At 47.9% G+C, this 21727-nt stretch overlaps 1 protein-coding gene across 3 annotated transcripts; it reads right to left on the reverse strand.

Moving 5' to 3' along the window:
* Nucleotides 1–4: 4 nt before the first annotated feature.
* Nucleotides 5–18555, reverse strand: LOC140905780 (uncharacterized). Of its 3 annotated transcripts, XR_012156941.2 has the most exons (6): nt 18394–18555; nt 16835–16961; nt 15944–16051; nt 11095–12771; nt 5548–5742; nt 5–131 (listed from the first exon to the last, which is right to left on the reverse strand). XR_012156941.2 is itself a non-coding variant. In XM_073329253.2 (4 exons), the coding sequence occupies exons 1-4, from the start codon at nt 18442–18444 to the stop codon at nt 11540–11542; spliced, it is 1518 nt and encodes a 505-aa protein (XP_073185354.2). In that variant the 5' UTR covers nt 18445–18555; the 3' UTR covers nt 8491–11539. The 3 variants fall into 3 exon arrangements, 1 of the variants encoding a protein (XP_073185354.2); XR_012156940.2 differs by lacking the exon at nt 5–131 and having other exon boundaries at nt 1632–5742; XM_073329253.2 differs by lacking the exons at nt 5–131; nt 5548–5742 and having other exon boundaries at nt 8491–12771.
* Between the last annotated feature and the right edge of the window lie 3172 nt (nt 18556–21727).

The raw sequence follows: 21727 nt of genomic DNA on the forward strand, positions 1-21727 counted from the left end.
CACAGAGGTTTGAGGGGTGTAGCACGTCAGTGTTGGCAAAGCAGCTTGAGATCCTGAGAAATCAGGTGCTGTATAAGAGCAAAGCAGTCTTAAACAAGATCTCTTCTCGGTGCTGAGGTAGCGAACTGCATCTGGTTCAGTGATGAAGTGAAGGCAGCAATTAGAAATAAAAAACAATATATGAAAAATGGGAAAAGGGGAAATAGATAGCAATCAATATACATTAGAATTCAGGATGTGTAGAAAATTGATAAAGGAAGCTGAAGACATCAGGGAAAAATCCACGGCTGGCAGAGCTAAGGGTAATAAACGGGAGGTTTTCTAAATGTGTTAGGAATGAAAGAAATCCTAGAACTGGTATAGGCACATTAAATGATGGAGATGGAGGACTTGTGGCAACTTAGAGACTAACCAATTTATTTGAGCATAAGCTTTCATGAGCTACAGCTCACTTCATCAGATGCATAAAGTGGAAAATACAGTGGGGAGATTTATATACATAGAGAACATGAAACAATGAGTGTTACCATACACACTGTAACCAGAGTGATCACTTCAGGTGAGCTATTACCAGCGGGGGGGGGGGGGGGGCGAAAAGAACCTTCTGTCGTGATAATCAAGGTGGGCCATTTCCAGCAGTTGACAAGAACATCTGAGGAACAGTGGGGGTGGGGGAATAAACATGGGGAAATACTTTTACTTTGTGTAATGACCCATCCACTCCCAGTCTTTATTCAAGCCTAAGCTAATTGTATCCAGTTTGCAAATTAATTCCAATTCAGCAGTCTCTCGTTGGGTCTGTTTTTGAAGTTTTTTTGTTGAAGAACTGCAACTTTTAGGTCTGTAATCGAGTGACCAAAGAGACTGATTTCAGAGTAGCAGCCGTGTTAGTCTGTATTCGCAAAAAGAAAAGGAGTACTTGGCACCTTAGAGCACTAACCAATGAAAGCTTATGCTCAAATAAATTGGTTAGTCTCTAAGGTGCCACAAGTCCTCCTTTTCTTTTTGCAAAGAGATTGAAGTGTTCTCTGACTGGTTTTTGAATGTTATAATTCTTGACATCTGATTTGTGTCCATTTATTCTTTTACGTAGAGACTGTCCAGTTTGACCAACGTACATGACCATCTCTTTGGTCACTCGATTACAGACCTAAAAGTTGCAATTCTTCAACAAAAAAAACTTCAAAAACAGACTCCAACGAGAGACTGCTGAATTGGAATTAATTTGCAAACTAGATACAATTAACTTAGGCTTGAATAAAGACTGGGAGTGGATGGGTCATTTCACAAAGTAAAACTATTTTCCCATGTTTATTCCCCACCCTGAGCGTTCCTCAGACATTCTTGTCAACTGCTGGAAATGGCCCACCTTGATTATCACCACAAAAGGTTTTTTTCCTCTCCTGCTGGTAATGGCTCACCTTACCTGATCACTCTCGTTACAGTGTGTATGGTAACACCCATTGTTTCATGTTCTCTGTGTATATAAATCTCCCCACTGTATTTTCCACTGCATGCATCCGATGAAGTGAGCTGTAGCTCACGAAAGCTTATGCTCAAATAAATTGGTTAGTCTCTAAGGTGCCACTAGGCCTCCTTTTCTTTTTGTGAATACAGACTAACACGGCTGCTACTCTGAAACCTGTCGTGATGGAGATGATAACACTGTTAATAGTGATACAGAAAAGGATCAATATTTGTGTTCCATATTTGGAAAGGAGCAGGGTGATGTACTCGATCACATGCAGATGATGAAGTACCTTCCAGTCTGTTAGTAACCAAAGAGGATGTTAAAGAACATCTCCTAGGGATAAGCATTTTTAAATCAGCAGGCCTGGACCCAAGAACCCTGAAAGAGCTGGTGGAGGAGATCTCTGAGATTAGCACGTCCTGTTGAGCCCTGGCACGGGCAGTGGTGGCACAAGTCTCCCCGGCCTTGGCCCTGGCTGGAGGAACTCCTCCGCAGTGGGAGGGCCTTGCCAGCTTGCAGACCCTGTCACGGTGGCCACTCCGGCTGCTTGTGCTGGTTTTGATGACAGGTCTAGGCCCAGCTCCCAGCTCAGCCCAGTGGATAAACAAACAGGGGGACAGCAGCTCCCCCGCTAAGCGTGGAAGGAAATCTCCTTGGAGCTGGGTTAGGGGAACTCAGCTCTTCCCATCACTGGGAACCTGCAGCAGGAGGAGCTGGAGTGTTTCTGGGGCACTCGGCCTTCCCGCCAACAGCAGCAGCACCTGTCAGAGGGAAAAAGAGTCCACCTGTGTCTGACTCCTCCAGCAGAAGATCTGTCCCCTGCCACCCAAGCCAACCTGCCAGCTCCCACTTCTCTGGAGAAGAGGGGAAAAGGAGCCACTCCTCCTACCGCCTCCATCCATCCTCCAGGCCCCCAAGGAAGGACAGCCACATTCAGAAGCTTGCATAAAAGGCAGGAAACATTTCTGGGTGGAAAAAGTCCCTTTATTCCCTCCACTTCAATTGGGTTTGTGCATCAGTGCGAAATACTCGCTGGGGCCCTGTCTGAGTGACAGCCTTTCTAGGAGTGGGGGCACGGAGCACTGCAGATGTGCCCGGGGACCCCCACATGGCCCGCCTTCAGCTCAGGCCTCCTTTGGACAGGAACTCCTTCCTCAAGCATGTTGCCTCTTGTCCCCATTCTCTTTTTCTTGCTGTGTCCTATCACTAGATGACCTCCTGAGGTCCCTTCCAACCCTGAGATTCTATGATCACCACAAGATGCCACAATGACGGATAACACTGAGACCCACCATGGCAGGTCCTGAAAGAGGTGATCACACTCCTAGTTTAATCTACTTAGTCAGTGTGGCTATATACCTAATGGATCTAGGCTGGGACCATCAAACAGTGTGGGCAATCCCAAGCATTCAGAAATCATGAGTCAGGTGCCAAAAAATCATGATAGTTATTATATTATTATATTTTAAATCAGTCTCTTCTATGGCACTTTTCATCAGGAGAGCTCAAAGCGCTTCACAATCTTTTATGTATTTATCTTCGTGACACATCGGTGAGGTAGGGCAGTGCTATTATCCGCATTTTACAGATGGGAAACTGAGGCACAGAGAGGCTAAGTAACTTTCCTAAGGTCAGACAGGAAGTCTGTGGCAGAGTCTAAAAATTAAGTCCTTTTTATTTGTCTTCTGTTTTGTGAGCCTTTAAGTTACACCTACTTCATGTTTTCAAGCTTTTCCCTGCAACCATGAGGGTGAGAAACTTCTTTTTTTTTTTAAATGAACACTGCAATTTGCACCTATTCTCTTGATTCCAGCAGCTGGAGCTCTAGAAAAACCACCAAATATTGAAAGATTTATAGCAGAATCACACAAGTTAGCAACACTGATTCACACAGCAACTATCGGGGCACGGGAACAATTTTTATAGTGGGGGTGCGGAGAGCCATTGAATCAAACTGTAAACCCCTTCAAACCAGGGGGTGCTGCAACACCCGCCCCTAGTTCCAGCACCTGTGGCAACTGTCACATAGTAATAATGCCCTTCCATACTGGCCTAAGCTGGATCTGAACTGCTGACCAAGGGGTGAGAAACGCTTTAGCTCATTCTGGATCTACTGAGCCCCCCTTCACGTGTTGCTTTGTATTTTAATTTCTTTGTTTCTTATTTTGATGCAGAACACTTGAGACAACATGGAAAAATGAACTAAATTATTGAAATTCCATGGTCTGTACTATGCAGGAGATCGGGCTTAATGCTCATAATGAGTTTTTCTGATGTTAAAATCTATGGGTGCGTGTATACTGCAGCTGGGACACACTTCCCAGCAGGGGGAAGCTTTCGCAGCCAGGGATAGCTCAGGTGGCAGCTTGGACTAACCACTTGAGTACATACCCAGGGGGTCTGCATGGATTTATCCTGTGCTCCCCTGACTATTGTTAGCCCACGAGCTCGAACCGAGGTAGTGTGGGTCTGTCTACGCTAAGCTGCAGTGTACATATAACCTATGTATATACGAAACACCTATTCGTCTATGCCTACAATTTCCTTGTCTCCTGAAGTACCAGGAATAGTTCAGACCATAAATTTCTCCCAGGCAGCCTGAATCATATCATTTGTATATAAATAATTGTAAAATCAAGTTAAACAAATACACAGAGTCGATTGTCTTCTGCAGTAATGAAGGGAACTAACCAAAGGTGGAATTAACTGAACTTGATAAACACCCAGCTGATGATCAACTTGTGTTACACAGAGACACGGATAAAAGAGAGCTGCAAATATTGGAGAGATATAAAGGTGGGTGAGGTAGTACCTTCTATTGGACTAACTTCTACTGCTGGGAGAAATCTCACCTCACCCACCTTTCAGAGTAACAGCCGTGTTAGTCTGTATTCGCAAAAAGAAAAGGAGGACTTGTGGCACCTTAGAGGCTAACCAATTTATTTGAGCATGAGCTTTCGTGAGCACCTTGTCCCTCTCCTATCTTGGGACCGACATGGCTAAAATCCCACTGCAAACATAGATACAAATATTTTCACTTGTGATAGGCCCAACTGAAGGGCCATTCATGAACTATTCTTTATTATAGGCTGTGCAGCTAAAATGTATGTCTCAAGGCTGCAGTCCGGGAGGGCGCTGTTCCTGTTATAAACGAGACACACAGGACTGCGCTAAGAGCCCGATTTTTATTTCCTAGCCCCAATCGAGTACAAAAGAGAATACATGGCATGACACATGACAAGCATCAGGATCTGCTGATTTCAGGGGCACTGTTAATCTTCCTATTTTTTCCTTTTGAAGATCAAACACAAATAAAACAGATCACCCCAAAACCCCCACTGCCCACGAATACAGCCAGCTCGTAAATTTATGATCTAGATGGAGGTCAGACCAGACAAGCTACATCAGGCTCTACTCACTGCCCACTACTCACTGCCCAGAGGACACCATCCATCTGCTTAGCATGGTGTCCTCTGTACAGAATCCAGTCACATGCAACAACTTCATCTCTTTGATTCCAACTACATTAAATGCTTGGAACTTCCTGACCTTTCACTAGCTGGCCACCCATCTAGAATCACTCTCTCAAGCTGCTGTCGTCACTTGTCTTATTCTCCAGAAGTAGCTGAGGCATATTTACTTCATACTCCTGCAGCTCCAGGATTTCACAATTTATAGGCACTCCCAAAAGCCTGTCCACTATGAAAAGCTCCTTGCAAGGCCTGTATTTTAATATTTGAGGAGTACTCTGGCAATTTCGTGATCATTTCCAGAAGCGAAGACAGTGCTTTCCTCCATGGCTTCCCGGCCCAGAGCAGCTGCATTTTGGATGAATTGGAAAGGGCCAATAAGGCGTTGTGGAAACGACGACTGTACTAATCAGGATTGGAGAATATTGGAGCACAGATGAGAGTTTCAGATGGTGGATAGAAGAGAAAGGTTTTAAAACATTTTTTAAATTTTATGAAAGAAAAAGCAATATTTAGATATGATCTGGATGAGTGGAAAAGTGAAATATAAGAGGCCCAAGATCACACAAAAATGTTTCTGCAAGATTTCACAGAGACATTTCTCACCAGTTTTGCACAGCTCTGCCAGACTGACGCTTTCTGTCAAATGAGTGTTGACCTCCAGATTACATTGGAGAAATCATCTTTTCATTATTATTATTTGTAAGGTGGTAGCACCCAGAGGCTGGAGTCCGGATCAAGGCCACGCTGTGCATAGGGCTATGCAAACAGAGAGAGTCCATGCCCCAAAGAGCTTGCAATCTAATTGGAAACAAAACATAAAGTATAAAAAACAATAGGAGGGAAGACAGAGATGTGGGGATGAGGGGAACAATAAGATCACCTGGTCATGCACATTACAGTCCCAACTAGTAATATATATGCTTGGTGCTTCAAAGGGGCTAATTTTCCCTAGACTAAAGGAAATTGATTGTGATGAAAAATTTAGATAGAAAAGCATGAAGGAAAATTGGGAGTTCTTTAAGAAGAGTTTATTAGTTGGCCAAAAAGCCACAATTCTACAATCAAAAAAGACGACGACTTTGGCTAAAAGGCCATCCTGGTTCAGGGGTGAATAGAAGGCAGCCAATATAATACAATATAACAAATGGGAAAAAGGGGACTAGATAGCAATCAATGCAAATTAGAAGTTATGAAGTGTAGAAAATTGATAAGGGAAGCTAGAAACATTTGGGAAACATCCATAGCTGGCACGAATCAGGACAATAAGGAGTTTAAGTGTATTAAGAACAAAAGAAATTCTAGCAATAGTATAGGCTCATTACTAGATGGAGATGGTAAAATGGCTAATAATGATGCAGAAAAGGCAGAAGTGTTAATAAATATTTCTGTTCTGTATTTGGAAAGGATGATGGAGTACTTTGCAATCCATTAGTAACCAAAAGAGGATGTTAAACAATATCTCCTAGGGATAAACATTTAGGCCTGCTTATTTTAAAATAACTTGCACCCAAGAGACCTAAGTCTGGTCCGCTGATGTTAATTTTTAATAAATCTTGAAATACCAGGAAAATTCCAGAAGACTGGAGGAGTGGTAACGTTGTGCTAATATTCAAAAAAGAGGCAAGTAGGATGACCTGGGGCACTACAGGCCAGGTGGTCTAATGTGAATCCTGGACAAAATACTGGGAAAGCTGATACAGGAGTCAGTTGATAAAGAATTAAATAGTAGGAATATAATTAATTCCAGTCAAGATGGTTTTATGGAAAATAGGTCTTGTTAAAAAACCATGTCATTTTCAGATGAGATTACATGTTTGGTTGACAAAGTTAATTCTACATATAATAGACTTGTAAGGGGGTTGACTTAGTACCACATGACATTCTGATTACAAAATTAGCACTGTACGATAGCCATAAAACACCAATTAAAAGGATTAAGAACTGACAAGCTCACAGAGCTCAAAAAGTAGTTATCAATGGTGAATCATCCTCACTGAAGGGGAGTGTTTCTAGTGGGGTTCTGTAGGGATTGGCGCTAGGCCCAGTGCTATTTAACATGTTCCTCAGGGATCTGGACAGGGTGACACAATAATTAGCAGAGTGTGGAATAATGATTAGGATAGGGCAGTCATACAGAGCAATCTGGATTGCTTGGTAAAATGGGTCCATTCAACACAATGCATTTTAATACAGCCACACCCAAAGTTATGACAGGTTTCAGAGTAACAGCCATATTAGTCTGTATTCGCAAAAAGAAAAGGAGTACTTGTGGCACCTTAGAGACTAACCAATTTATTTGAGCATAAGCTTTCGTGAGTGAGCTGTAGCTCATGAAAGTTTATGCTCAAATAAATTGGTTGGTCTCTAAGGTGCCACAAGTATCCAAAGTTATACATCTAGAAACAAGGAATGCAGACCACCCCTACAGAATAGGAGACTTGTCCCAGAAAGCAATGAATCTGGAAAGTTTTAGAGTCCTAGTGGACAAATAACTCAATGCGAGCTCCCAGTCCAATGCTGTGGCAAAAAAGGGCTGACGTGATCCTGGGTGTGCAAACAGGGAAGTAGGGAAGTGATTTTACCTCTGTATTCAGCACTGAGGAGACTGCTAGTACTGGGATACTGCATCCGGTTCTGGTGTCCACATTTTAAAAAGGATGTTGAAAAATTAGAGAGGGTGCAGAAAACAGACAGAAAGGATTCAAGGGCTGGGGAAAATGCCTTACAATGGGAGACTTTGAGCTCAATCTGTTTAGCTTATAAAAAGAAGATTGAGAAGTGACATGACTTTGACTCCCTCGGGGAACTGATGGGCAGGAGATCCCCTGGGAGAATAACATGAGGGGGAAAAGGAGTCTAGGAGAGCTGGCTGTATTTTAAAGAATCCTTATTGAGGTTACAGGGACAAACTATCCCGATGTGTCGAAAGAATAGTAAATATGGCAGGCGACCAGCTTGGCTTAACAGTGAAATCCTTGCTGATCTTAAACACAAAAAAGAAGCTTACAAGAAGTGGAAGATTGGACAAATGACCAGGGAAGAGTATAAAAATATTGCTCAGGCATGCAGGAGTGAAATCAGGAAGGCCAAATCACACCTGGAGGTGCTGCTAGCAAGAGATGTTAAGAGTAACAAGTAGTAAGAGTAACAATCTTCAGGTATGTTAGCAACAAGAAGAAAGTCAAGGAAAGGGTGGGCCCCTTACTGAATGAGGGAGTACTTGTGGCACCTTAGAGACTAACCAATTTATTTGAGCATGAGCTTTCGTGAGCTACAGCTCACTTCGTCGGATGCATAATGTGGAAACTGCAGAAGACATTATATACATACAGAGACCATGAAACAATACCGCCTCCCACCCCACTGTCCTGCTGGTAATAGCTTATTTAAAGTAATAGAGTAAGTAATAAATAAGATAAGCTATTACCAGCACGACAGTGGGGTGGGAGGAGGTATTGTTTCATGGTCTCTATGTATAGAATGTCTTCTGCAGTTTCCACAGTATGCATCCGACGAAGTGAGCTGTAGCTCACAAAAGCTCATGCTCAAATAAATTGGTTAGTCTCTAAGGTGCCACAAGTACTCCTTTTCTTTTAGTGAATGAGGGAGGCAACCTAGTGACAGAGGATGTGGAAAAAGCCAATGTACTCAATGCTTTTTTTGCCTGTCTTCACGAACAAGGTCAGCTCCCAGACTACTGCACTGGGCAGCACAGCATGAGGAGGAGGTGACCAGCCCGCTGTGGAGAAAGAAGTGGTTCGGGACTATTTAGAAAAGCTGGACGAGCACAAGTCCATGGGGCCGGACGCACTGCATCCGAGAGTGTTAAGGAGTTGGCGGATGTGATTGCAGAGCTATTGGCCATTATCTTTGAAAACTCATGGCGATCGGGGGAAGTCCCGGATGACTGGAAAAAGGCTAATGTAGTGCCCATCTTTAAAAAAGGGAAGGAGGAGGATCCTGGGAACTACAGGCCAGTCAACCTCATCTCAGTCCCAGGAAAAATCATGGAGCAGGTCCTCAAGGAATCAATCCTGAAGCACTTAGAGGAGAGGAAAGTGATCAGGAACAGTCAGCATGGATTCACCAAGGGCAAGTCATGCCTGACTAATCTAATTGCCTTCTATGACGAGATAACTGGTTCTGTGGATGTGTTGTTTCTTGACTTTAGCAAAGCTTTTGACACAGTCTCCCACAGTATTCTTGCCTGCAAATTAAAGAAGTATGGGCTGGATGAATGGACTACAAGGTGGATAGAAAGTGGGCTAGATTGTCGGGCTCAACAGGTAGTGATATGGCTCCATGTCTAGTTGGCAGCCGGTATCAAGTGGAGTGCCGCAAGAGTTGGTCCTGGGGCCGGTTTTGTTCAATATCTTCATAAATGATCTGGAGGATGGTGTGGATTGCACCCTCAGCAAGTTTGCAGATGACACTAAACTGGGAGGAGAGGTAGATACACTGGAGGGTAGGGATAGGATACAGAGGGACCTAGACAAATTAGAGGACTGGGCCAGAAAAAATCTGATTAGGTTCAACAAGGACAAGTGCAGAGTCCTGCACTTAGGACGGACGAATCCCATGCACCGCTACAGACTAGGGACCGAATGGCTAGGCAGCAGCTCTGCAGAAAAGAACCTGGGGGTTACAGTGGAGGAGAAGCTGGATATGAGTCAACAGTGTGCCCTTGTTGCCAAGAAGGCCAATGGCATTTTGGGATGTATAAGTAGGGGCATTGCCAGCAGATCGAGGGACGTGATCGTTCCCCTCTAGTCGACATTGGTGAGGCCTCACCTGGAGTACTGTGTCCAGTTTTGGGCCCCACACTACAAGAAGGATGTGGAAAAATTGGAAAACGTCCAGCAGAGGAGAACAAAAATGATTAGGGGACTGGAACACATGAGTTATGAAGAGAGGCTGAGGGAACTGGGATTGTTTATTCTGCGGAAGAGAAGAATGAGGGGAGATTTGATAGCTGCTTTCAACTACCTGAAAGGGGGTTCCAAAGAGGATGGCTCTAGACTGTTCTCAGTGGTAGCAGATGACAGAACAAGGAGTAATGGTGGGGAGATTTAGGTTGGATATTAGGAAAAAGTTTTTCACTAGGAGGGTGGTGAAACACTGGAATGCGTTACCTAGGGAGGTGGTGGAATCTCCTTCCTTAGAGGTTTTTAAGGTCAGGCTTGACAAAGCTCTGTCTGGGATGATTTAGTTGGGGATTGGTCCTGCTTTGAGCAGGGCGTTGGACTAGATGACCTCCTGAGGTCCCTTCCAACCCTGATATTCTATGATCACAATATAGAAGTACCTTCACTGGGAGAAAATGCCAGGCACTATAGAGCACTTTCATCTCGCGGAGAAAGGCACAACAAGAACCAAGACCTGGAAGCTGAAGTCAGGCAAAGGCAAGTTAGAAATAAGGCACATGTTTCTAACAGTGAGGGTGAATAACCATCAGAACAAACTACCAGCAAAAAGAGCGGATTCTCCATCTCTTGATCAAGACTGGTTGTGTAACCCACACACCTCCTGGGTGTGGTGTTGTGTCCCATCTAGTGGCACCTAGACCACTTAGAAAGAGAGAAATTAATGAGTCTGCTCTACAGCCTTAGCTAGCAGCCAGCTGGCTTTTAGCTCATGTGGTAGAGGCTCATGCACTAAGCTCCAGAGGTCCCTGGTTCAGTCCCGCCCGCCGATGACCAGGGTCTGTTGGCATCACAGTTGCCTTTCTGGAAGATGCTTTAGTCAAACACAAGAGACTGGGTTCAATACAGGGGTAACAGGGTGAAACTGAACAGCCTGTGCTAGACAGATGGTGAGACTAGATGATCCAATGGTCCCTTCTGGCCTTCAGCACCATGAATCCATTAAACTACTGCACCATGTCATGGTTTTCACCTGCATATGCCTCTCCCACCACACAGGGCACCTCACAGACACCCAACCGTCCTGCCCTTTACGGGGCCAGTGAAATATAGAGAGGTCGGAAATCCTGCCTGTCCTAGGATAACTACACAGAGGAGAGAACAGAAGGGCTTTATGGGGGTTCACAGGAAGGACAAGGCCCTCTATAATGATTCAAATACATCAAAGAAACAATAAGTGCCGTGAGACTGTGGCTGCTTTGAGGGAATGGAGGTGAAGCTCCTTCACCTTCTCCGGGGTGGAGTGTGTGTCTGTCGTGTTTCTTCCCCTCCATTCTCTGCCAGGAGCTATGAAGGGGTGATGGCTCCGGGGGTGGTTTCTCCGAGTCCCTGTGGAAGCAGTTTCCCCTCAACGGGGGAAGTGAGGAGGGAGTTTGGGGCAGGACGACTGCATTGACTATGGTCTAGTCTACACTACCATGCGCCGCTGTAGTGCGTACGGCGAAGATGCACTGTGCCATAGGAGAGCGCTCGCCCGTCGGTGTAATTACTCCACCTCAACGAGAGGAGGAAACTATGTCGGTGGGAGAGTGTCTCCCGCCGACATAAAGCGCTGTCCACACCGTGCTAAGTCCATGTAACTTGCGTCGCTTGTGTGTGTGTGTGGGGGGGGGGCTTTTTCACATCCCCGAGCAACTCAGTTACATTGACTTAAGTGGTAGTGTAGACAAGCCCTATGTCTGCGCCCTTTGGTGGGTTCTCTGGTGTTTGGCGAGGGAGTCTTTCCGCCGGAAGTGTTTCCCGCACTCCGAGCAGGCATAGGGCCGCTCGTCCGTGTGGATCCGGAGGTGGGACACCATCTGCTGCTTCTGCCGGAAGCGTTTCTCGCACTCCGAGCAGGCATAGGGCCTCTCGCCCGTGTGGATTCTCTGGTGTCTCCTCAGCTTCTGCTTCTCCCTGAAGCTGAGCGGGCACTCGGGGCAGCGGAAGGGCCTCTCATCCGTGTGGATTCTCTGGTGCGTGGTCAGTTCCTGCCTGCGCCGGAAGCTCTTCCCGCAGAGCGGGCAGTTGTAGGGCCGCTCCCCGGTGTGGATCCGGCGGTGCGGAATCAGCTGCTGCCGCTGTCTGAAGCACCTCCCACAGTCGGCACACTGGTAGGTCCGCTCGCTGGCGTGCGCTCGCCGGTGCGTTAGGAAGTCGTGCCTGTGAGTGAAGACGGCCTTGCACTTGGGGCAGGTGAAGGCCCGCCCTTTGGCCTGGCTCCCCTCAGAGCCACCTTCTCCCACGTGGGTTTTCTGGTGGACCCTGAGCGCCTGCTTCCAGCGGAAGCTCTTGGCACACTGCGTGCAGGGGTAGGGCCGCTCCCCCGTGTGGATCCGGCTGTGTGACACCAGCTGCTGCTTCTGCCGGAAGCTCTTGCCACAGATGGCGCAGGGGTATGGCCGCTCCCCCCTGTGCATCTTCTTGTGGGTGCAGAGATTGGCGGTCTGGCTGAACCTCTTCCCACAGTGAGTGCAAAGGTAGGGCTTCTCCCCTGTGTGGGTCCTCTGGTGCCTCCTGAGGTCCTGCCGTAGCCGGAAGCACTTCCCACACACTTGGCACTGGTGTGGATCCTTTATCTTGTGGACGCTGCGTTTGTGTCTGCTAAGGGCTCTCTCTCCCTTGAAACCAAGTCCACACATGTGACACGTAGCTGGGCTCTGACTCGTCTTTGGTCTTCCCTGCGCAGGGAGCCTCGGAGGTTCCTGGCCACCCCTTTCGCAGTCCCTTGGGGTAGCTGGCTCATTCCCCGCCAAGATCAGCTGCAGCCTCAGCGACCTGCGCTGCCTCTGGCAAGTTTCTTCCCGGTCGGGGCTCTGGAAAACTCTCTCTTCCGACCTACTCGGTAAAGTCCCGTGTGGCTCCAAGTTCTCAGGACCTTCCTCCTGCTGCTGCTGCTGCTCAGTTCTGCTCAGGCCTGCACCCTCTGGAGAGGAGAATCCAGACATTACTTCATGTTTTGCTGACAACACCACTGCTCCTAGGCAGTCGGGGAGGGGTTTCTATGGCAGAATCATCTCATCCTCAATGACAGGGGACACCCCTAAAAATGGGACATTCCTACAAGGGTCAATTGTGAGCAGGTGCTTAACACAATTAATGTTTATGATAAAGGGGAAAGATCTTGGGCTAAAATAGGGAGAGAAGAGGTTAAAGAATATTTGGATGTTAGATGCATTTAAGTCAGCAGGGCCTGATGAAGTTCACCCTTGGGCAGAGGTGCCCAAACTGTGACATGAAGGAAAATTCAGGGGAGCGGCGGGGCCCAGGCCAACTCCCAGGGCGGGCAGGGAGGGAGCACCACCCAGCCCCGCGCTGCTTCCAGCTCTGCTTGAGCCCCGCCTCCAGCCGCAGCCCCGCGCCTGGCCGTGGCTCTGCGCCCGGCCCAGGCCCTGTTCCTGGTCCCGGAACCACGCTCAGCTGTGGCCCCAATCTCAGCCCCCTTACCCTGTCCACATACCCTATCCTAGGAGCCACGGCCCCGCTCCCGGCCCTGGCTCCAGGGGGGTGGACAGGGGCAAAGGGGGCTGCGACCCTGAAAAGTTTGGGGACCACTGCACTATGGTACTTAAGGAACCAGTTGAAGCACTCTCTGAAACATTAGGGATTATCTTTGAGAACTCATGGAGGATGGGTGAGGACGCAGAGGACTGGAGAAAGGTGAACACAGTACCTATTTTTAAAAAGTGGGCAAAGGAGGCCTGGGGAACTATGGATCAGTCAGCCTAACTTCGATATCCAGAAAGGTAGCAGAACAAATTATTAAACAATCAATTTGTTCAAACCTAGAGGATAATAATGTAAGTAACAGCCAATATGGATTTGTCAAGAACAAATCATGTCAAACCAATCTCATTTCCTTCTTTGGCAGGGTAGTTGGGCTAGTGGATAGGGGGGAAGCGGTAGATGTGATATGCCTTGACATTAGTGAGGCTTCTGACACAGTCCCACATGACACTCTCATACGCAAACTAGGGAAACGTTGTACAGATGAAATTACCATAAGATGGGTGCACAACTGGTTGCTAAACTGAACTCAAAGAGTAGTTATCAATGATTCGCTGTCATAAGAATGTAAGAATGGCCACACTGGGTCAGACCAAAGTCCATCCAGCCCAGTATCCTGTCTACCGACAGTGGCCAATGCCAGGTGCCCCAGAGGGAGCGAACCTAACAGGTAATGATCTAGTGATCTGTCTCCTGCCATCCATCTCCACCCTCTGACAATCAGAAACTAGGGACACCGTTCCTTACCCATCCTGGCTAATAGCCATTAATGGACTTAACCTCCATGAATTTATCCAGTTCTCTTTTAAACCATGTTATAGTCCTAGCCTACACAACCTCCTCAGGCAAGGAGTTCCACAGGTTGACTGTGCGTTGACTGAAGAAGAACTTCCTTTTATTTGTTTTAAACCTGCTGCCCATTAATTTCATTTGCTGGCCCCCAGTTCTTATATTATGGGAACAAATAAATAACTTTTCCTTATTCCCTTTCTCCACACCACTCATGATTGTATAGACCTCTATCATAAGTGGGAGGATCCAAAAGGGGCTGTTCTGGGTCTGTACTATTCAATAATTGTATTAAATGACTTGGATAACGGAGTAGTGAATATGCTTCTAAAATTTAGAGATGAAATCCAGCTGGGAGGGGTTGTAAGCACTTTGGGGGACAGGATTAGAATTCAAAATGATCTTGATAAATTGAAGAACTGGTCTGAAAGCAGTGAGATGGCATTCAGTGAAGAAAAGTGCAAAGGACTACACTGAGGAAGGAAAAATCAAATTCACAAATTCAAAATGGCAAATAATTGGCTAAATAGCTCTACTGCAGAACAGGGTCTTGCAGTTATAGTGGATCACAAATTGAATAGGATTCAACAATATGACACAGTTGCAAAAAAAAGCTAATATCATTATGGGGTGTATTAACAAGAGTGTCGTATGTAAGACATGGGAGGTCATTGTTCCACTCTACTCAGGACGCTTGAGGTCTCAGCTGGAGCACTGTGTCCAGTTCTGGGTGCCACACTTAAGGACAAATTGCAGAGAGTCCAGAGCAGAGCAACAAAAATGATCAAAGATTTAGAAAACCTGCCCTCTGAGGAAAGGTTGAAAGAACTGGATATGTTTAATCTAGAGAAGAGAAGTCTGGGAGGCAGGGAGGTGAGGGAAACTAATAACAGTCTTCAAATATGTTAAGAGTTGTCAGAAGGAGGATGGGGACCAATTGTTCTTCATATACCCAGAGGGTAGGACAAGAAATTATTAGCTTAGTTTGCAGCAAGGGAGATTTAGGTTGACTGTGAGGGAAATGTTTCTAATTCTTAGGACAGTTAAGCACGAGAACACCTTACTCAGGGAGGCTGTGGAATCGCTCTCACTGGAGGTTTTAAAAACAGGTTGGACAAACACCTATCAGGGATGGTCTAGGTTTACTTGGTCCCGCCTTAGCACAGGGGGATGGACTAGATAACCCCCCAAGGTCCCTTCCAGCCCTACATTGCTATGATCCTCAGGCACTTACTGCTTTGGCTGGAGCCTGGCCCCAGGGTAATGCTTTGAGAGAGGTATGGGAAAGGCTGGAGGGTTCTGGAGAGCCTGGGAGTCAAGACAATCGGTGAAATTCAGTGGAGTTGCACCAGCAGTGACTTAGTTTAATCCTTGGGACAGAACATAAAAGGCTGCCATTTTAGGGCCTCTGAAAGGCATGCAGGAGGTGATAATGCCAGTGATCAGGGAGGCCTGTGTGTGGAGTCGGGGGGGGGGGGGGGAAGGTCCGACACTGCACTGGGAAGTAGGATTGGTTGGGATTCTGACCCGGAGCAAGATTTCTGCCAAAACCCCCTATTAATCCTGGGAGTGTACTGCCTGCTGCCAGCTCCCCAGCTTGATCCTGGGCCCAAGAGCCAGCTGGTGAAGGGGGTGAGCTGGGCATGCATGTTTGTGGGTTTGACACTTGCCAGAACAGCCCTGCTTATAAAAACACTGCGGGAGAGAGACTGGGGCAGCAGCCTGTGACAGGGGCACTTGTCCCCAGCTCTGGGGTCTATCGTCAGAGCAGGTCTGACACAGTTTAGGTTATAACTTCTCACCATGCAAGGTGCATTCCAGCCTCTCTCTTTCCTCCTGCTGATCCATGACCCACGGCTCTTCCCCTCGTTCGATCCGCGATAACACATCAGGCGTGGTGCCTGCATGGCCTGTTTGTGGGGACGTAGATCAGAGGATGTTATGGTTTGGATTGCCACCATGGAATGCTGGTTACAAAGCCGTGTGAATGGTTTGACACCAGTTCCCTCCCTTTGCTACAGGCGCCATTTATTATGAATGGATTTAAAGCACAGATATCAAGGTATTCCCCCTTCCACCATCCAGCTGCTCCTTAGAAATGGATGCACCCTTTACAGTAAGATCCCAGTTACGTCCCTCCCCTGCCCTTAAATCACTTTTAAAAAAAAAAAAAAATCAAAAACTTTCTGTTTACAGTCCAGGCCCCCATTGCACGTTTGAGGCCAGTCCTCTGAATGACAGGCTTGCAAGAAGCTGTGGCTGCAACTGGCTTGGTGTATGTAGCTTGAAACCATTACAGCTTTGTTTTCCTTTGTATGGCACCTTTCAGTTTCTAAGACTTCTGCCTCTCTGCAGGGGAGGCAGCCATTTTGCTTATAGAAGAGACTATATGCACACACTTTGCTCTTTCATGGAGACTTTCCTTTTGTTCTTTCTTGTTGCTATTTTCCTTTAATCTAAAATACACATCATTTTGGATTAAAACAATACGGTTGCTTTTTGTGTGGACACATGACAGCTGGAAATAGAAAACAGGAACAAAGCTGTTCAGTTTTTTTTAAACCCTCCTTAGGGGTTTACTCTAACAGGCCCAGCAATTTAGGAAATGCATGACTGGAGGTGAGCTCCACCCTTAAAACACATGGATGAATTTTGCAAAGCTCAGAGAGTATAAGAAGAAAATGGACTTTTACCCAGGGAAATCAGATTGTCATAATGTTCCTTCATCACGTCCCGATACAGCTCCTTCTGCCACTCTGCCAGCATCTCCCACTCCTCCCGGGTGAAATAGATGGCAATGTCCTCAAATGTCACCAGGACCTGGAATTGCAAGAGTTACTCAGCACCTTCTCTGCAGCTACCTCCTGACACCTGCACCCACAATCAGTGGCCACTTTATATCATTTTTGACTAAATTATTTGATCAAAGTAATACATTAAGTCAGTACCAGAGCGGAAACAGCAGGTAGGTGTCCTGGCTCCCAGTCCACTGCTCTAACCACTACACTACAGTAGGTTGTTATTTTGAGAGCTTCCTTCAGAGCAATCTTGAATTTGTTTTGCGTTGTGTAATGCAGGTTACTCTGCTAGATGTAATAAATAACCACTATGATGTTTTGCATTGTGGCAGGCTTGTCACATTTCTTTATTAGGTGTGGGCTTTGAACTATACTGATTTTACAATATGCTCACTGCTCCGCTTCTTCCAAGTGGGACAGGAGCCCTGTTACGCAAGGCACTATCCAGACCCAGAGACAGTCCCTGCACCAAGACAGGTAAAGGGCAATGTTCCAGTATTTGTAACAGAGAGCAGGGTAGAAGGGAGAGCACTGGGTAGATTAAGGCCAGTGTTGAGATTTCTCGAAGGAAAAGGGGCTGCACAAGCTGGTGTTAACTGAAATGGTTTCATGACATTAGTTGGTTAGAATTGATACCTAACCTTTGCGACAGTGTGATGCAGCCTGAGAACCGCCCCATGAAACGGACGAGCTCAAATGCCCGCTAGAGGGTGGTGTGTAGGGTGACCGGCTGGCAACTGTGAAAAAACGGGGCAGGGGTAATAGGCGCCTATATAAGAAAAAGTCCCCAAAAATGGGACTATCCCTATAAAAACGGGACATCTGGTCACCCTAGTGGTGTGGGACCATTCTGGTGACAGTCTCCCCCTCTCCTGATGTCCGAGTGGGGAGCAGCCTCGGGTCCTGACACCCAAACAAACAAAAAGTTGGAAGGTAACTTGTTATGTGCAAGCGAAAGGCCCCGTTTTACTCCCACTGTTGTCAATGGAGAGTTTTGCTGTTCAGCAGGAGCCCAGATTTGGATGAAACAAACAAAGCAACATTTATTTAACCCCACCCCACCCCACCCCCCCACGCCTCCACCAACACCATCAGAGCCAGGCGCTTTGCGGGGTGAGCATCCAGCACTCCAGTCCTTCTCCTTAGCACGCTAGCCCCGTGGAAAGCGGCTGGTGGGGGGCTGTCAGGTCCCGGCTGCCCCTCCCAGAGCGGTCCACTGCCACTTTCCAGCTGGATGCTCCGCCACAGACAGCGCCTTGCCAGGAGATCAGCCAGGCGGCTGCGCTGGGGAAAACGGGATCTGCCCCTTGATAAGCGGGGGCAGGGCTCGATGGGCCACAGCCAGACCTGCTCGCTGCAGGGCCACCGACAGCCGAAGGAGCAGCCGTTCCCACCGGCCCGGAATCCGGCCTGGTGCCTCCCCGCTGCCGCGCATTTGACTGCCTGGCTCCTACCTGCAGAGCGGCCCCGGCTGGCGTCGCCTCTTCGGCGTCTCCTCCCTGCATGCCGAGCCGCTCCTCGCCGCTGCAAGAGCCGGAAAACTCCCCCTGCAGCCTGGGGCCCTGTCTCCGGCAGAGCCAAGCCAAGCCCTGCCCCTGCCCCAGCCCCAGCCTCGCCACCGTAACCAGAGACGGGAAGTCGAGCGAGCCCGAGAGGGAGCTCACACCCAGAAGTCCCCGGGCCAGAGCTGGGCTGTTTCAGGGACCGGAAAAGGCCCTTTATAGAACCGTGCCTGCAGCCAGGGCAGAGGGCTTGGCCCACAGGACAGTGGTTCTCAGCCAGGGGGACGCAGAGGTCGACCGGGGGGACATCAGCTCCTCTAGAGATTTGCCTAGTTTTACAGCAGGTTACATGAAAAGCGCCAGCGAAGTCAGTCCAAACTAAAATTTCATACAGACAGTGGCTTGTTTATACTGCTCTGTGTGCTAGACACTGACATGTAAGTACAGTATTTATACTGCAAGGGATTTATTTTGTAATTATATGGTAAGGATGAGAAAGCCAGCAATGTTTCAGTAAGAGTGGGGCTGTGACACTCGTATTTTTAGGTCTGATTCTGTAAGCAAGTGGTTTTTAAGTGAGGTGGAACTTGGGGGTACGCAAGACAAATGAGACTCCGAAAGGGGGTCAGTCGTCTGGAAAGGTTGGGAGCCACTGGTCTAGGAAACGGGTCTTGCCGGCTGCAGAGCGATGGGGGCGAGGAGTCTGAGAGCTGTGGAGGGGAGCAGGGTCAGAGAGTCACACCTGGCCGCGCATGCAGGGGGGGCCCAGGTTACGGAGAACTCAGAGGGAGGGGCGAGCTGGGAATTACTGGCTTATTGCATTAGAGAGATAAGGTGGGGGAGGCAATATCTTTACTGGGCCAACTTCTGTTGGGGAGAGAGACTGAGCTCTGGCCACACAGAGCTATTCACACGTGTGTGTAAGCCCCTCATGCAGAGGCTTGCAGAAGGAGAGGGGGGAGAGGGCGCGTAGGTGGCAATCATAAACCGTCTCTGCATTCGTCCCTGCAACATAGCCTTGGACAGGGCCCTGTGGCATACCACCGCTGCATGGAGCAATGGGCATGGTCCCTGGAGCTTTGGGAGAGACTGTGCCCCAACCTCTCCCCCATCCCCCTCCTGCTCCTCCTGCCCCAAGGCCAGCCTGGAGCCCGGGGCACAGCCGGGCCCTTAATGTTGCATTGAATTATGAACTATCCTACCTGCTTCAGTAATGCAAAGGCCCTGCATTATCTTGTTGGCTGAGCTTGTGAAGGCTCATCTCAACACCATTTCTCCATCTGTCTGTCTGTAAGGCACACGACACGATAACTTTGGAACACTGCATCCTGTCATTTCCAAAATCGCAGGCACTGTTCTAGGCATCAGAAGCCAGGACCCTATTGATTTTGGGAAGAAATCAGAAAACCAAAAAGGGGAAAGTGAGGAACACATGAAGCCCCTGCCAGCTCTTTAGCAGGGCCACAGCACCTAGAGCTCAAACTGGTTGATGGCCCCATTAACACCTGTCAGCATAACAAAACCTGCTTATCTCTGCTCATCGGGTGAAGTGGGCTGTATCTCACGAAAGCTTATGCTCAAATAAATGTGTTAGTCTCTAAGGTGCCACAAGTCGTCCTTTTCTTTTTGTGAATACAGACTAACACGGCTGATACTCTGGAACCCCCTAATAGAGTTTAACAGGTTGGTACCTTGACAGACTTAACTCAAGGATAGAAAGAAGAATAGTGTGTGGAAGAGGAGTAGCAGGGCATAGGGGAAGGGGAAAATGCAGATGGCCCCTGGCATGGAGGTGGGGGAGGTGGGAAAGGGGCACCCAGATGCCCTGGTGGCAGAGGAGGTTGAAGGACCATGGTTCTGAGGCAGTGGGGAAGGGGGCACAAAGGGAGACAGAGCTCCTGGCACAGGGAGTGAATGGGGGATGCTGCTATGGAGGAGAGGGGAATACACTGAGCCCCTGGAAAGAGGGAGGCTGTAATTATTGGGCCTGCAAATTTCCCCTAATTGTGAGTTCAATCGTGGGAAAGTGGAGAACATTTTATGGAATGTTTCAATCCCCTAGAACAAAAAATGTTGACGGGAAAAGGTGCAGAAAGGACAGGGCTGAATTAGCCCAAACGAAAAGGCCTCCTGCCGTAACTCAAAGGCTGTGTTAAGATCATGCCTGGTAAACAAGAGACTGGAAATCAGGGAACCAAAATTGGTGTGTCGGAAAGTAGGTCTGATTGGTGGACAAACTAATGAGGAGATGGGCTGTTCCACCCATCACTGCCCTGTGAGGTTCTTCACAAGAAAAGACTCTGTGGGGAACATTAATGGAGGCGAAGTGAGGGGACAACGACTGGCTGAAAGAAGGAGTGAGCGTCACCGTCATGGCTGCCATCCCTGCTGTCCTCTAGCGCTCCGGGATTTACTGTATCATCGTTGGGCCTTTGTCATCCTGCTGCTGAGAGATGTCCTGACAGGACCGGGCAGAGAGGGGGACCCAGATGACACCAGCAGCTCCAGCTCCATCCCCGCCACTATCTGGGATGTGAGACTTTGTCACCCACCTATGCCTCCTTGAGTGCTCTTTTCCTTCCCCAACTTATTTCTTCTCTTTCCTGGCCCGCTCCTTTTTAACTCCTGTCTAATACGAGTCTGGCTTAGCTGCTCAGTAATGTATATTTTGAAACACTGAGGTGAGTCTGTGACCAGAGAGACGGATAAAAATAGTGCCCTAAACCTAAAAAGCCTGATGCTGGTATGAGTTTCATTCATGCAAAGGCCCTGCATTATCTTGTTGGCTGGTGAAAAGGCTTTTCAATGGGGTGTTTTCCCTGGTGCTAAGCAGGTGGAGGTCTCTGTGTACCAAACCCCGAACCTTGCTGAACAAAGTGTGTCATGTTGGGCAGTGAGTGACAGGGTTATATTAATGTCTTACACTGAAATTAGTACAGTAGGGGACACTGGGAGGACCTGGTACAGGGAAAGGGGGACAGAGCCCCTGGCGGGGGGGAGAAAGGGGGACCCTAGAAGAAGCAGCGAGGGGGCCCACAGAACTCCAGGCAGAGGGGAGATTGGAGGAAAGTGCAGGGAGTTCCTGAAACTGGGGGATATGGGGCAGGCAGGGAGCTTGTGGGGCAAATGGAGGGATGCAGGGAGCCTGCAATGAGCTCACCCTACTGCAGCAACAAACCCTGTGCGACCCACTGTAAGAAGTGTATTCACGGGAGACATGAATGGAAATCCCTGATGCAGAAACACATTTTGGCTTCAACTTCCACAAGTGCCCGTCAGTTTTGGG

This window comes from Lepidochelys kempii, chromosome 2, assembly GCF_965140285.1.
Source record: "Lepidochelys kempii isolate rLepKem1 chromosome 2, rLepKem1.hap1, whole genome shotgun sequence".
Taxonomy (NCBI): Eukaryota; Metazoa; Chordata; order Testudines; family Cheloniidae; genus Lepidochelys; species Lepidochelys kempii.